Source organism: Scaptodrosophila lebanonensis, unplaced genomic scaffold (assembly GCF_003285725.1).
Source record: "Scaptodrosophila lebanonensis strain 11010-0011.00,11010-0021.00 unplaced genomic scaffold, SlebRS2 tig00000024-arrow-pilon, whole genome shotgun sequence".
Classification (NCBI taxonomy): Eukaryota; Metazoa; Arthropoda; class Insecta; order Diptera; family Drosophilidae; genus Scaptodrosophila; species Scaptodrosophila lebanonensis.
The window spans coordinates 15758670-15774222 of NW_022060538.1; the positions used below are offsets into that span (position 1 = coordinate 15758670).

General features: G+C 39.2%; 2 protein-coding genes across 2 annotated transcripts; one reads left to right on the forward strand and one right to left on the reverse strand.

Annotated features, from left to right (window-relative positions):
* The first annotated feature begins 322 nt into the window (after positions 1-322).
* Positions 323-1645, forward strand: LOC115620357. Its single transcript, XM_030513560.1, has 3 exons — positions 323-330; positions 417-643; positions 703-1645. The coding sequence occupies exons 1-3, from the start codon at positions 323-325 to the stop codon at positions 1161-1163; spliced, it is 696 nt and encodes a 231-aa protein (XP_030369420.1). The 3' UTR covers positions 1164-1645.
* Positions 1646-11374: 9729 nt separating this feature from the next.
* Positions 11375-12446, reverse strand: LOC115620358 (zinc finger protein 2). The gene is made up of 2 exons (XM_030513562.1): positions 11693-12446; positions 11375-11613 (listed from the first exon to the last, which is right to left on the reverse strand). Exons 1-2 carry the CDS (start codon positions 12444-12446, stop codon positions 11375-11377), a joined length of 993 nt encoding a protein of 330 aa, XP_030369422.1.
* Positions 12447-15553: the final 3107 nt, after the last annotated feature.

Genomic DNA, 15553 nt, shown 5'->3' on the forward strand with positions numbered 1-15553 from the left:
GACGTTTCTTCCTGGATCCCAATTTTACAAAGTGCGTAGTAATTAATCTAAATATGTATGTACATCCATATATTCATGCTAGTGCATCACACACAAACGGCTCGCCTATAATAAATCAATAACAACAACAACAAACGTGTGCACATTAAGGGGGGGAATTTGTGCGTACATTTTTGGTAACAGTGCTTGCGTGATCATCGTGGGCCTTTGATTTAAATACATACTCGCAGTTTTGTCGTCCTCCAAACACCACACACACAATATGTAACAACTTATAGAATCACAAATAATATTGTGCTAGAAATTATTTTTAAAATTGCATATGCCGCAGTAACATTTTCCGCGCTTTCGTTTTACCCAGTTTGTGCCCGAAGTCATTCGTTTAAACAAATTCGAATACTCATATTCTTTTGTAGATTTGTCAAAATGAGCATACGCACGAGAGCACTGGTCTTTTTGACATTTTTTGGCAGTTGCCTGGCCATTGGCTTGTTATTGGTTAGCATGACAACCAACCACTGGATTCGGGCCACTCCGCGACGCGTCAATTCCACGGAAGCCAAAGGCGATGTGAATTTCGGTCTCTTCTATGGAAGTCAGCATTTGAATCTTGGCTTCGGTGTACGCACCTATCCCGTCAATGGTGAGTTTCTCGTTTTAAAATGTTTAATGTGTTCCTAAAGCAACTACTTTATTTTACAGTCTATACATTCATACGAACGGAGAACGGAGACTCCAGCTTCTGGTTGTGGCTACTATCTACACTTGGCACAGGCTTTGGACTTCTCGCCTGCGCTGTTGCTGCCATAGCTGCTGTGTTAAAGTCTGCATCGGCAGCCAAGAAGGGCGGCACCATGGTACTACTTTTGACTGCCAATATATCAGCAGCTGGGGCACAAGTGGTGGCCTTTGTGGCATGGCTGGTGCAATTCTATCAGTATCTCATACACAATGTGCTGATCGCCGAGCATCACAAACAGAACTGGTATAGTACGGGCTTGGCCTACCTTGGCTACAGTTTCTATTTAGTAGTCATTTCCACAATCGTGGTGCTGATTAATATTACCATACTGTTATATGCAAAACGTCGCGAGCATCGTGATCGCAATCGCAGAGAGCCCCCAACTGTGGACAAGAATCATCCCGTTATAATGCTGTACTAGATACTTGTATACAAGAAGGCGCAAGTGGGGGAGTAGCACTAATATAACCTCAAATGAACACAGGCTCGAGTAAGTGATGAAATCTCAGCGGCTCGTGCCTTACTTATAGATGCCTTTTGATTGCCAACGCTGCCTACTGGGCATTGCATTTTACTCATAAACGATGAAAACATACAGCATATATACTTAAAACTATGGATTTTGTAATAGTTTAGTTTTCGAAAACTTTAATAGTATTTATAAGAAGGTATTATTTTGTATACATTCAGTTGAAGAAAGTCTGATATGTATTTTAGCGCACAAAAGACAGCCGAAAGAACAAATTTCCTATAAATCAATTGCGCACTCAACTCAAACATGTACTCGAATAAACTTTATACTCTATTTTGATATACTACCTATGATATACATATCGCGTATATAGCTACTTTACAGCTATGTATGTACAGAGTCATTGTTAAATACAAATACATACAAACAAAGAACGCTTGTCTCACTTCAATGCCTTGAAATTAATTGTCCGGGTGTTTTTCCATTCGAGGGCGAGAATAAAAATGGAAACGAAGTGTAACTTTGTAAATCAGCTATTCGTCGTAAAAAATGTATACTAGACAAAATAGACATATTATATAAGTAATATATACACACATATTTTTGATACATGTATGTACACTGCGCGTCATCAGGTTAGCACACCTACATCAGCCAATACACCGTTATATGGTTTTTAGTATTTTCTTTTCTAGTCAATCGAAAAGGGTTTTTTATAGCCTGTACCCGTAGGGTAAAAAGGGTATATTAGGTTTGTGCAAAGTATGTAACATACAGAAGGAAGCATCTCCGACCCCATAAAGTATATATATTCTTGATCAGCATGACGAGAGAAATCGATCTAGACATGTCCGTCCGTCCGTCCGTCTGTCCGTCCGTCTGGATGAACGCAAGGATCTCAGAAACTATAAAAGCTAGAATAACCAAAGTTGGTACCCAGATTCTCCTATGTCCGAGAAAGGACGAGTTTATTTTATTTTTTGGCCTGTACCCAAAGGGTGAAAGGCTATACTAGTTTTGTGCGCATGTATGTAACACACAGAAGGAGGCGTGGCAGACCCCACAAAGTATATATATTCTTGATCAGGATGAGAAGACGAGTCGATATAGCCATGTCCGTCTATCCGTCCGTCCGTCCGTCTGTATGAACGCAAGGATCTCAGAAAGTATAAGAGCTAGAATAATCAAACTTGGTATCCAGGTTCTCCTAAGTCCGAGAAAGGACGAGTTTGTGTTTTTTTTCTGATGCACCCCTCCACTCCCCCGCATTCGTGTTTTTTCTTAGAACTTCCGTAATTCGCGGAATTTTGAAATCAATTTTGGTAGGTACATCCAGTTAGTACTAATGTGTCCGTGTGCTAAACTTCATCATGATTGGTCAATTCTGAAGAAAGTTAAAGCCATAAGTAAAATCGCTGCTCATGCGCTGCCTGCATGCATTTTTTTTTTTAATTTTTCTTTTTTGTGGAGAGTACAGGCTATTTATTTACTATTTACTGTCGGGCTTGCTCGATTGTAGCGTTCTATCTTGTTTTTACTGGCCAAGTGATCTATTTTCTTTAATGTGGGTAAAAAAAACGGTATCGGTTGAAGAGAAAGCATAATTCGAAGCTTAATATGAGTTAAAGCTTTCCATAACTGAAATAGCAAAATAAGTCGGCAGAAGTGGAAAAGATGTATACAATTTCTTACTTAAAATGTCGGGATATGGTATAAATAATAAATGCGGTAATAATAAAGTGATTTCCTGTCTTTAAAGGGTGTTAAGGAATGCTCGGCATTTGAAAAGATTAAAACTAAAGAAAATAAGTAATAAAGCTAAATTCGGGTGTCCCGACTCTGTACATATGTTTACAATAATTATAGAAAATAAACAAAATTAAGAAAATGAAAAAAAAAATTGGATCTATTTTACCTCTCTCGGTATTCGAACTCACGTAAAGGGTGTATAAAGTTGCACTTATACAAAGCAAGTGCGGCTGTGTGAGTGTGTGTATGCCTATGCAACCAAACAGCAACAGCGCTGCAGCAGCAAATATATTTATGGCTATACGGATACATAATGACTAACTTAAGGTATTTGCAAAATTTGCGTTCGAAATTCCAAGAATTACGGGAGTTAGAGAAAATAGCGATTTGTGTGCAATTATAAACCCTTTACGTGAGTTCAAATACCAAAAGAGGTAAAATCTATCATAAATTATATATGTCGAGAGAAATCGATCTAGAAGTGTCCGTCCGTCTGGATGAATACAAGGATCTCAGAAACTATAAGAGCTAGAATAACCAAAGTTGGCATCCAGATTCTCCTTGGTCCGAGAAAGGACGAGTTTATTTTATTTTTTGGAATTTTCCCCCTTCCCCGCTACAGAATTTCGCCAATAGCGTCCAATTGCTACCTAAACCAAACTTTGCATACATAATTTATATGTAATTGTCTACTGTTGTTCAAGTTATTAGCGAAAGTTATTAGCGAAACAAATTCTCGCCAGTACAACCCCCCCAAACTGCAGCAACAAATTCGCTCTTCTTCTTCCTCTTTTTGCTGCTGCTATGGGCGCATATAACTCAGTGACGGAAGTTTACCTGGGTACAGGGCTTGCTCGACTGTAGCGTTCTCTCTTGTTTTAATTTCTATAATTATTGTTAACATATGTACAGAGTATTTCAAAGTCGGGACACCCGATTTTAGCTTTTTTACTTGTATTTCCATGATCTTCGGAAGAAGGAGCATTAATTGCTTCGACTTCATAGTTGTGTGGGCGGTGTAATGGTGCTTTATTCGAATTCGTATAACGAAATTGTTTTGAGAAGAAGACTGGTCCTTTCTTGGGTTTTCTTAAAACTTACTGCCCTCAATTATCTGAAATTCTAAAGGCAGTCCACCCCCAGGGAAGTCGACAGTAGCACACGCTACGCCGCGGGTGACATCCGTGCCATGAGGCGAAAAAAGTAAAATCAAAAACTCAATTACAAATCTCTAGGCTCGTAAAAAAGAAAGCAACAGCGTCAGTGTTGTGATGAATTACTTAAGAAATTCTCCTTTTAAAAATGTCACAACAGACAGCCAAGCAATTTCCTTAACGTAATAATAATGCTCACCTCGTCTAGGTTCCAGCTAATTGCAGGAGCAGAGGACCACACCGTGGGCAAAAAATCCAAGTGTCATCATCGGATTTTGCAAACAAATCAATTATTTTCTTTTTTTTAACTTGTTGGCCATGCAGTACAAACTTGTTGTTGTTGTCTTTGTACGATTGTGTGATTGTCTGACTGATGGCTGTTTCCTTGGTGCAGGACGATTCGTGTGGCTTTGTCCTTGCACTGCGGCAGCAACTTCCTATTTATTTGCTATGGGCACATTGTTACACGGACAAAATGGGCCACAGGACTGCTTCCTTTGCGACGATCGACACAATTATGTCATCATTAGTTTTGATTAGTTTGTTGGCTCATGTTGATGGGAAACTGTGCACAGCCACAAAGGTGTACAACGAGTATATGTGTATATGCCTGTCTGTTTGTTTTTGTCCTTGTGGCATAGCCTGGCACTTCCGGCACCTCCTACTGTTTACATTTGGGTCGAGTCCAGCTGGCCGCTGTTACTGTTTTGGTTGCAGCCTGGGTTGATTTAAATGAAATTGCCTAATAATGATGAACGTGTTTTTAATTGAGGGTATCGCAGGGCGGTCTTAAGGCCTGAAGAGATGTCATACAGTTTTAAAAAATATTAATTTTTGGCTATGATTCAATGTATAGACAGAATTCATATTGATTACAATTATAAATTGACCCAAATCAAAATATCAATGCTATTACCAAAAAAAAATCTGTTTAATTCATAATTGAAAATAATAAAGAAAGCTAACTTTTATGTAAAATGAGAAAGAAAAGGCAAATCGGGAGATTGTAGAGATAGCCTTTAATAGCAATATTTTATTTGCTATACATCATTTAAACGATGACCCAATAGCTGGTCCTTGGAACTGGTCCCTTTTAATAAGAATATCTGCCCGTCAAATATGTTGTTCAATCTTAAAAAATAATTTAGTAAAACCTAATACCGCATAGCATTTATTTACCAAAATCATGTTGAGAGTTGCAAACCTTTTTAATGTATTTGTACACCCAGATGACGACAAACCAAAATATATTGTATTTAGCAGTTTTTTAAAATTAGTACTTGTTAATATATATAATATGTATTTTTTTTAGTTCCTTATCAAATCTGGACCACATGAAAACTTGATAAAATATTTATTTCTAAGTTACTTTGATAAAATGTTTCGTTTCCTTCTTAAATATTTATATCCCAACAGATATGTTCTTTTGTTTGTCGCTGAAATTAGTGGGAACATTAAATAATAAATGTAGCATATAAAATATATAAAATATGAAATATATTTTATATGTATATTTTTATATTTTTTATGTATTCCTGACCTATTAATACTTTCCTTGCCATATCTAAGCATTTGGTTTTAAAATAATTAATGTCGCTCAAATGATTTGAAATGCGACAAAATTTGTGTGCAAATTATTTGCTGTCTGATCATACTGATAGCTGTACTATATATTCAATTTTGGTACTATCTGGCTGGATAACGACTTATTTGGCCAAACAACTTAAGCCGTCACCATGTCGCGCTGCCATGTGTGTGATTGTGTGCTCGGACCATATGAGTCTAGAACGTGTGGCACGTTTCGGGGTCTCTATCTGTATGCCGATGTTGTGCATATGTATTGGTTGGCACTGCATTGCGCATGGTTGTGCAAGTCCTTGCTGGTAAACATGGCGTTAGGATTAGGCATAGAATGTCCATACATTTGCATTGCAAGATAATGGAAAGACACGCTCATTAGGAGGAAAACTGGAAGCACTGCAGAACCGATGGTCCCAGCGAGATTAGAGCGCAGACAATCGACTTATTAAGAGTGTTTATGCAGATAAACGCATCGTTTAGCGTGTGTCGGGACATACCCACTTTTCCGCCTGGGATTAGGTAAGAGTTCTGGAAATCACAAATCGCCAGAAGTATGTATGTGAAAGCATGTGAAAAAGGAAGAAGGTAGAAAAAAGGAAACGCTTACCGGCAGTTGGAAATGTTAAGCAATGTCGCTGGGCTGTACAAATATAATGAACGGGAAAGTCTCATAGCCGTTAATCGAAGAGCAGAATTATCAATAGAAATACCAAATTCCGAAATACCAGCACACAGCCTGCCACACACGTTGAGGCTCGTTTTATGCGACATACTTACATAGATTCATCTTTAGGAGCATGTATATACGTGGAATTATGGCAGTTTACATTTATAAGTCCGTTCTGTTTACTCGAATTTGTCTGTAGCTTCAGTTTTTTATAGTCTCGTTCGCCTTTTGTGAGGAAAGCATTTCTAGTGACCGCAAACATGTGAATCCTCGAAGAAAGCCAACAACAAGAGGCCGAGGCGAGGGCCAGGGTCAGCGCCAGACAGTTTGTCTGCCCATGAATCGCTGCGCTGCTGGCCAATAAATTTCCCAATTAAATGGATCCTCTGACACTTTGTATAGAACGTCAGCGGGCTACTACCCTGTTGTGCCTCTCGCTCTATATTTACACGCGTATGTGTGTGTAGCATAAGGGATGAGGGTTGCTTGCAAAGACGAGGGGTTGAAAACTGACGCACTTTGCTTGGCCGAACTGGCGCTGTGAAAGGTAGCAGGCTAGTTAACGCAGTTAAGCAGTTTGTTACGGTTTACCCATTGCGACTCCATTTTTTATTTGAAGAACTGCTCTTTTCTTTTTTTGCACTGCTCATTCAATTGCCATACAAGCGTTGCTCTGCTATTGTGGCATTGCGAAATTATTGTCCGTATATTTCTCCATTAGTCGCACAAAGAGACATTTCAATTTCTTTCCGAGACGTGCTGTGTGGCCGGGCAGGAAAGTCGTCCCAGTCGTCCTGGTCTCCGCTCTGGTTGTTCTACTAGATGGCGATTATTTCGTTGCGAAATCTTCGGACCACCCGACGACTTTTGTTTGGCCTCTTTGTGGTCATGAATGGCAGATAGGCGAGTGCCTCCTAGGTGGCAATTGTTCGCAGACGTCAGTGGGTTATTGATAGCCAAACTACTTTCTTGTTCGTAGTACCATATGACTTGACTTGCCTTGATTAGGGTTTTCTCAAACTACATAACAATGAAAGGTTCTGATGTTACGTGTTTGTCTGGGCAATTATATTTAGTTTTCTATTCTAATTCTTCTGAAATTCATTATTTTCTCATGCACTATTTACGAGAGTGCACGGTGTGCACTGGATTGAATAGGAATAGGATTGAAACCCCTATTTGTGATTTATTCTAAATGGTTTTTAATATACACAACAATAATCATGAAATACATTCGCACTAAACTCGCTTCATATGAAATAATTAAAAAAGCCGTAGATTTAAATTCCAAGTTACTTCAATAAAATATGTATCCTTTATTTTGGACTCTGAAAACTTTGCAGCATCGGGCTATTTTTTTCTGTGAATATCTAAAAAAGTATTAAGCAACAAGCAAATATAACTGGGCATTTCATATATGTATAATAAAGACAAATCTCTGATTTATGTACATATACATATTGTTGTTATTATTTCAATATTCTCAAGATGTGTCTATTGCACTATGTTTACAAATAAAAGCTCTTCTTCAATGCTTTGAACATAAATAATTAAAGGTGAAAAGAATTTGCCAATCAAAATATTTTCATCAAGTATGTTTGCAAAATTAGCTTTAACCAATCATTCTTTTTCATTTATATACTCTATCAATTTACACATTAATAAGAAGACACTTTACAATCAGAATAAAGGGGTATTTCCTAAACATCTACTATATATATTGGTTGATAAAATGATTCATAAACACAAATATTTCAAGATCGGGCTATTACTATAGCATATGAGATTGCTTATATATTTTTTAAAATTTAATTTAATATGTATCATTATACACTTGAATCATTTCAGATATGAAATAACACTTCATAGTATTATATATTAATTCCTTTTGCAACGTTTAGTTTTATATCGTTTTGGAATAGTGAACAGTATTGATGCAATTCTGCAGGGGGCAACGGGGGAAATTGAAAACTAAATAAAATAAAGTTTGGGCAATGACAATGGGTAGCTCGATTTGTGTCGTCATATAAGTATACTGTTATACTACTTTATAGGATCGGATGTGCTTTCTTCTGGCTGTTAAATACTTTACACAAACCTGTGTAAATTCAGGCATAGAAATTACGTTATATTAATTTATTAATATACTTCGAACGAGTTAAATACTAATGTCGCGTTCTCCGTCCAGTACTATGTTCAAAGAAATGGTATTATTCAATATTGTTTAAATTTTTTATTTAAATTCGATAACATCTAAATGGAAAAAAGATATAATATTATATATTTGAAAGAACTATTGTATATTTCACTAGCATAAAGTATGTGAAGGGAGATTTCCAGCTATTCCTTTAAAGCTGTCATTAATGGCACATATATTTTGCTTTGGATTGAAGTCACAGTTAATTCCTGTACTAAGCTGGCATATTTTCGAAAATTAGTTGATTTCAGATGGATCAGACACATGGTTGCCATAGGAATAGTAAACAACTTTTACTTTTACTTGATCGAAGCAAGATATAATATTTTTTTAAACAGCTCAAAAAATTCTAATTGGAACAAGTTTGGCTTTAAATTTGTGTACTATATACAAACGTATAGATTGTCTGCAAACGCTGCTTTTGTCTTAAGAAATTATTCAAACATTATTTTTTAACTCTTCCAATAAGCAAATTAATGTATCAAATCAAATCATTTACTGATGATACTGATTTCGCACTTAACGTAAATGTTGGAATGAAAATGATAAGCAAATCTTCAAATCAAACCTATAGTATAAAGTACATTGATTTGGAAAATTAATGTAATATCTACAGGTTACTTCAAAAGTATTGATTCCATCAGCGGCTTAAATACTTTGAACGTTGTTGGTATGAGTAGTCTATCAAGACGCTTTTATCATAAATATTTGTATATGCTTCTGCTGCCATTCGTCTTCGAATTCTTGTGACACATTGAACGTGACAGAAATAATTCAAGACGAGAATGGCTTTCTCACACTCGACCTATCTATCAAACGCTCTCCCGATCAGGCCAACTCTCCACTTTAATTAATGGCAGCAATTAGGCAACAATGTGGTCTAAGGAGAATTTCCATCCAGAGAAGACGACAGACCGTCTGGCAAATACTGATGCAGAGCATTTCGTTGTGAAAAATGCCTATTTGAGGTGGTAAGCTGGCAAGAGTCGTGACCAAGTGCTCAAAGTGCAGCCGCTGTGTCTGGTGCAAACAAAATTATTGGAATCAATAGGACACATTATTAGTTAGATCATTGTGCCACTTGTGCCTGCAGAGATGTCGAAGTCGACGACGCGCTGTCTGCCACTCTGGGAAATCTTCTCACCAACTGACCAGGTAAAAATGATACCTGCACGCCCCTATCAAGCGGCTGAATTGCCATTGTCTGGTATTTGAAAAAAAAAGGTTGAAAAGGTAGCTGCCTACCAGAAATTGTGTGCTACGGTGTTACGAAAATTGCAGTCTTTGTCCGCACGTAGAAGTCACATTCACAATCCATTGATATTGACATTGACCAGGTCGCATAACAAATGCAACAATTTTTGTTAAACCAGACCAGGCCAGAGCAGACTTTGTGTCTGTGTCTATCTTCGCACTCAGTTGCTCAGGTGGCCCAGACCCCATTGTCCTCATGAATGACGCAAACTGTCAAGTGAGTAATGGCAAGGGGACGTGGACAATTGCACTAGATCGGAGTGTGAGAAAATGCAACGATCGTTTTATGAGTTCTCTTTAGTCAATTTTTGGTGAAAATGGATTTGTTCTAGTTCTCCGATTAAATAGGTTTTACAGCATTTATATACATTAGTTAGAGAGGGCGTGCCCGTATTCCTAATTTAATGTGATTCCTTTTGCTGGCAATTTGTGAATGAAAATTTCTCAAAAAGAAAAATTTCAGCCATGACTTGTGTCTTTTAACCCTTTGATGTGTCCTACCGGCTGTTGCCGACTGACCTTGCAAATATTCGAATGAATGCACACTGCTAGCCTCTGTGGTCTTTGATTTTGCCGGCATGATGTGCAAATTTTTGCCAAATGCATGCTTTAAGGCGAATCAACAGTCATTAGCAGGCATGCAAAATGGCCTTTGATTTCTACATTTTGTGGTTGAAAGGTGCCGATCGGAGAAAGTGTGTGGGACGAGCTACATATATACTATAGGTGTGTATAGTTAAACAAACGCTGCACTACCACAGACTTAACCATTATTAGCTATTTTCTTGAGTTTCATTTCAACTTTCAAAAAGTCAGACGATGGGAAATTAAAACCGTTTTTGAGTACTTTTTTCATGCTTATATATTTGTTGATTTTGTAAACATATATTGTATAGTGCAACTCTCAATATTTGTTCTATATACTCTTAGTATCTAAATATAACTCATGTATTGCTAGTAACCGTGTATTCAGCACATAAAAATGTTAAAAATATTCTTAGATTGTAATATTGTATGTGAGTGTGTTTCAGTGTATATCTCTTAAATCTCGTAGTCGCTTAGCATATGAGAAAAAGGATCACTTAAGGACATTATTTACACATGTGTGGGTTTTTCTTTCCTCAACACTTCTACCTTCACAATATTTACAAGTTGTTTGGTACTGTCTGTCTGTCTGCCTGCCTGTCTGTCTGTTTGTCTGGAGGGCCAGAGGGACAGATCACGTCGAGGGATAGTAGTGTAAATATTCATTAAAAAATAAATAGCTCAATATTTGCATATATCGTCCAAGGGCCTCGGTCCTCGGTCGTCGGTCCAAGGAACGAGGTATCTATAGTTAAGTACATTGCGCCAGTGTGGGCCAGGTACATTCGATTCGTTGCTGAGGTAGACATGGATCTTGACGTTTAAGTTGATTAAATTTGCTGATAAAGATGATTGGCCGGCATTTTGTTGAATGGTATGGTTGGTTGGTACACTTCGGATGGTAGCGGTTTTAAAGCGTGCAAGCGCTTCACAGATCGCTGGAGCTGAGCTTCAAAAACCGGACGACCAGTTTTTAATAGCCATACAGATACGGATACATGGGCACAAAGATTGCCGGTCCCAGCTGGCGTTCCTGCGGCATGTGCGTCTTCATATGTTTCTTGAGATGATCGCGACGTCCGAACTTTTTGCCGCAGGCGTTGCAAGGATACGGACGCAGTCCAGTGTGTATGCGCTTATGACGTGTCAGCTCCTCATTGCGTGTGAAGGTTTTGCCGCAGGTGTCCACGTCGCACTTGAAAGGGCGCTCGCCTGATGTAACCAAAGAAAAATAATTCAAATAAGTATGGAATGTCAAAGAATTTGTGGTGACTGTTTGCCCAACACTTACCGGTATGGATGCGTATGTGGCCCTTGAGTTGGCCATTATTGGAGAAGGCGACATCACAGTGCGGGCATTTGAATTTCTTTGGTCGCTGCTTGCGTGCATTTAGCGCTTTCAGCTGCGCGTCCTCGGCCATGACACGTGCATACTCCTGCTCCATCAGACCCAAGGTGAAGGGATCCATGCCAAATGCAGCCGCAGCAGCAGCAGCAGCGTTTGGAGAACTGGCGGCGGCTGCAGCCGCAGCGGCAGCATAGTAAAGATCTGATGCACCGGACATGTAGGGCGACACCTGCTGATGTGGGGACATCTGTTGCGGAGGCAAGGCCGAGGAGGTGGTGGCAAAGACAGGCGATTCAGGCAGCTGGGGCGTTTGTGTGACGTCCAGCAGGGGGGTCGAAGTTCTTGTATAGCTGCTATTATTCAAGCCATCCTCATAGCTGCTACTCTTACTGCTGATGCTGCTCGACGAGGAGGAGGAGGAGGAGGACGATGAGGAGGCGCATTCACGATCACTGTCAGGGCCATGATGGTTGCTGCCATAGCTGCTGGCTGGCCGTTCCGTTTTGATTGTCGTTGTTCCAGTCGTCATACCCACTCCTATCGTCGTCGCCATAGATGAGGTTGTAGGTTCACGTTTCACGGGTCTGCTGGCATTTTCGCTGGCACAACTTACGGGCGCTGGCGTATTGCGATGTGTATCCCAGGGACGGAAGAGCCGCGAATAGGTTTGTGGTGGATGCAAATTAATTGTCGACATATTGTCTCACGTACACGAATTTTATATTTAATGCGAAATATTGAATTTTCTTCAACTTATTTGATTGAACACAGAGGAACGTTTTCTGGAGTTGCGTGCCTTTCAAGATCTAAACTCGAACTGAGCTCTCCTATCGAGGCAGCGCACAATTTAAAGAGATTTCATTGAGCGCACACGCAAAAGGTCCTTGCTGCCAAAGGCCTACCTACAGGGCTACCTACACACACATACACACGCACACACACGCACGCATACGCACGCACAAACGTTTTGGCCTGCGCTTCATTCATCGATTTGAGAAAAAACCTCCGTGCGTCGTTCTATCTGTCTGTTAATGTATGAGTGTGTGTGTGTGTTCGTGTGACTGTGTGCGTATGGCACACTCTAGGGTGGTTTTCACTTCGCATAACAATGGCCGCTTGCACACATATACATACACACAAACACACTTAGTACATAATGTACTCTGGGCTCTGCCCCGCGCCACATTTCAGTTTAGTTTCCCTGCCACCAATTCTAATCGCCTCTTCAAATGGCATCTTCTTTGACTTTCGTTTTTAATGTACACACATACATACATACTTGTATATGTATGTATGTATGTAAGTATGTTTGGCAGCTATTATATATTGTACTATATATAAATATCTTTTTTGTGGGTCTCTCTGGGGTGACTGTGGCTGCGCTTAGCTTTAAGTGAAGCATTCATGATTATGAATTTTACGCTTACCTACCGACAAACCCCCTTATACGCAATTTGATAAAAGTTGTTGTCAGTGAGGCACGACAGGGCTGGACTGGGCTCCGCTCCCCTCACTTCCCCACCTACCGCAACGCTGCATGCCGCACCCCGTTGTGCGTTTGTAACTTGGTTATCTGGCTGGCTGGGTATCTCACTGGGTGGCTAACTGGGTAGCTGACTGAATGCTCGGTAAGTTTCGAAACATTGTGCCAAATTTCGAGCCCATGATTTCGCGGGCTTGTCCAAAATGTCTAAGGGGCCTGACTTCAATTCTTCATCTGCGCTCTGAGTTTTCTTTTGTAGTTTTGCTTCCCCCCGGCTGCTGTGGCAATTTATTATTGAATTAAGTGCTTTTTCTGGGGGTTGGTCCCAGCCTCAGTCTCAGTCCCAGTCCCATTGTTTGTGGCAACTTTCCACTTTAAATATGCAAAATGTGTACCAAGCGTCTTGTCAAGATGGGAGTATGTATATATACACGTATTTGTGAATATATATATGTGTGTGTGTGTGAAAATGTTAAGTCTGCAAGCTATGGCTTAAGTATTCACAGCACATTCTTTGGGAGGTTTGAGCCCTTGGGCCGAAAAGGTTTGAGCATGTAAAATGGTACAGTTTCATAAAGTTTGCCCGTTTTAGCTGATGGGGATGTTTTGGTTTATTGTTTGGAGCACAAACTGGCTCGGAGGGCGGTTGCCCTTTGCAGGTATTTCGCCTCAATTATAGAAGTAAAGAATAATTTAGAACTGATAGTAAGCTAAATTGCTAGATTAATGGTTATTTTTGGAATTACATATTGTTGATTGTTTAAATGTAAGCGCATTTGTGGGGATGACGAACAAATTTAAGCTCTAAAAGATGTATAGTATGTTTATTGAATAAAAAGAAGACAATAATAGTAAAATAACAGTAAAATAGTTGCTCTTAGCTGTTATATCAGTCAATATTATTAGTCATACTTGTAATATTAAAATTCACCCTAGAAATATGAAAATGGATGGACTAAAAAATTGTTCAAATCTGGCTTAGTTAAATAAATTACCAGTGAACAGCCTACAGTTGATATTAATCAAAAACTAATGTTGACAACCTATTTACATTTTATTTATACGAACTAGTTGTGTTTTCGTTTTTTTGAAAATCATTTAATTGGCTGTGCTCCAGTTTTTTCTGGACTCTGAAAAGTAGATCTTTGTCAAAAAGTAATTGCGAACTGAGAATTGATTTCTGGACCTCTGTCTCTTTGCTAGCTAGTTACGCGTCTGATGAATCTTTCGTTACCTTCCTAATATTATCTATCATCGTCGCAATAGGATTAAGAACAGTAAAGAATTGTGTTGGTTAGAAATAATTGAGAAAACCATTTCCATAATTGGTCCCTCGGAAGTTTAAGGGATTTTTCAGCATTTATAAATTTATTCTTGATGGCCAACTTATGCGCTATTTAATTGTATATTAAAAATTGTCTAGTCTTTTCTACGTTAATGAAAGTTAAAGGACAGTTTCTCTTACATATCTAGATATGTATGCAGATATGTATTCATGAACATGCATGTTGGCTTTAGCTACTTGTGGTGCCTGGTCTACCTAGCTTAGCTTGCACTTAGCTTGGTAATCGAAAGTCCCGGTTTTAGGCACTTCCTATGAAAGATGCTTCAGTTAGTTCGGCGTCATTTAAGCCTACCGCTGTGTCATTAGGAACAAAAGCGAAATCATTAGGATTAAGTGCAACTGCTTTGTGCTCGTAACGCTAATGAATGTAACGGGTGCATGGGATCGGGATTGGGTTTGGGTAGGGTTTTAGGGCTGCGCCTTTATGTGGTTTTAGTACCTGCAATAAAAATGCAACACGTCGCAGAGTTTCATTCACGATTCAGGTCGCGTTGCGCTCCGGATTCATTCATAAATGCGGATTGGCCAAGAGATACGGGACTATCTGCTTGGTTGACAGGTAGATCGGGCCACGAGTGCGAACCATAAAAAGTCCACGAGCTTATTTGCGTAGGCTGGCATTTAGGCTTGCAGCCGTCGTGGGTTGGGTCTTTCCATTTCCATTAGCATAAATATTGGACATGGGGTTTTCCACCTATTCATCCGAAGATGACGGCGACAAAAAGTAGTGAAGTTGGTGATGGTGTTGGCGACGACGACCACGGCGACGACATTGGTGTCATAAACTAGCGCGTACCTATACAATGCGGCGCTTGTAAATTGCAAGAAAGGAAGTTATAAATGCCGCTTACAGCATTTCATTCATGGAAAGTCTGCCACACATACCTGTGAAAATAATTAGAGCAAACAATGATAAGACGCCATAAGTGCTATTATTTTCATAAATCGATTAATGAGGAAATTTTGTGTGTCTACA

What these genes read in the sequence shown, in the direction of transcription:
- LOC115620358 (XM_030513562.1), bottom strand. Translation starts at nt 12,446, where the DNA reads ATGTCGACAATTAATTTGCATCCACCACAAACCTATTCGCGGCTCTTC. An exon ending in CCACATACGCATCCATACCG is followed by an intron (nt 11,614 to 11,692) that starts GTAAGTGTTGGG and finishes TGGTTACATCAG; the next exon opens with GCGAGCGCCCTTTCAAGTGC.
- LOC115620357 (XM_030513560.1), top strand. An exon ending in ACGCACCTATCCCGTCAATG is followed by an intron (nt 644 to 702) that starts GTGAGTTTCTCG and finishes TTTATTTTACAG; the next exon opens with TCTATACATTCATACGAACG.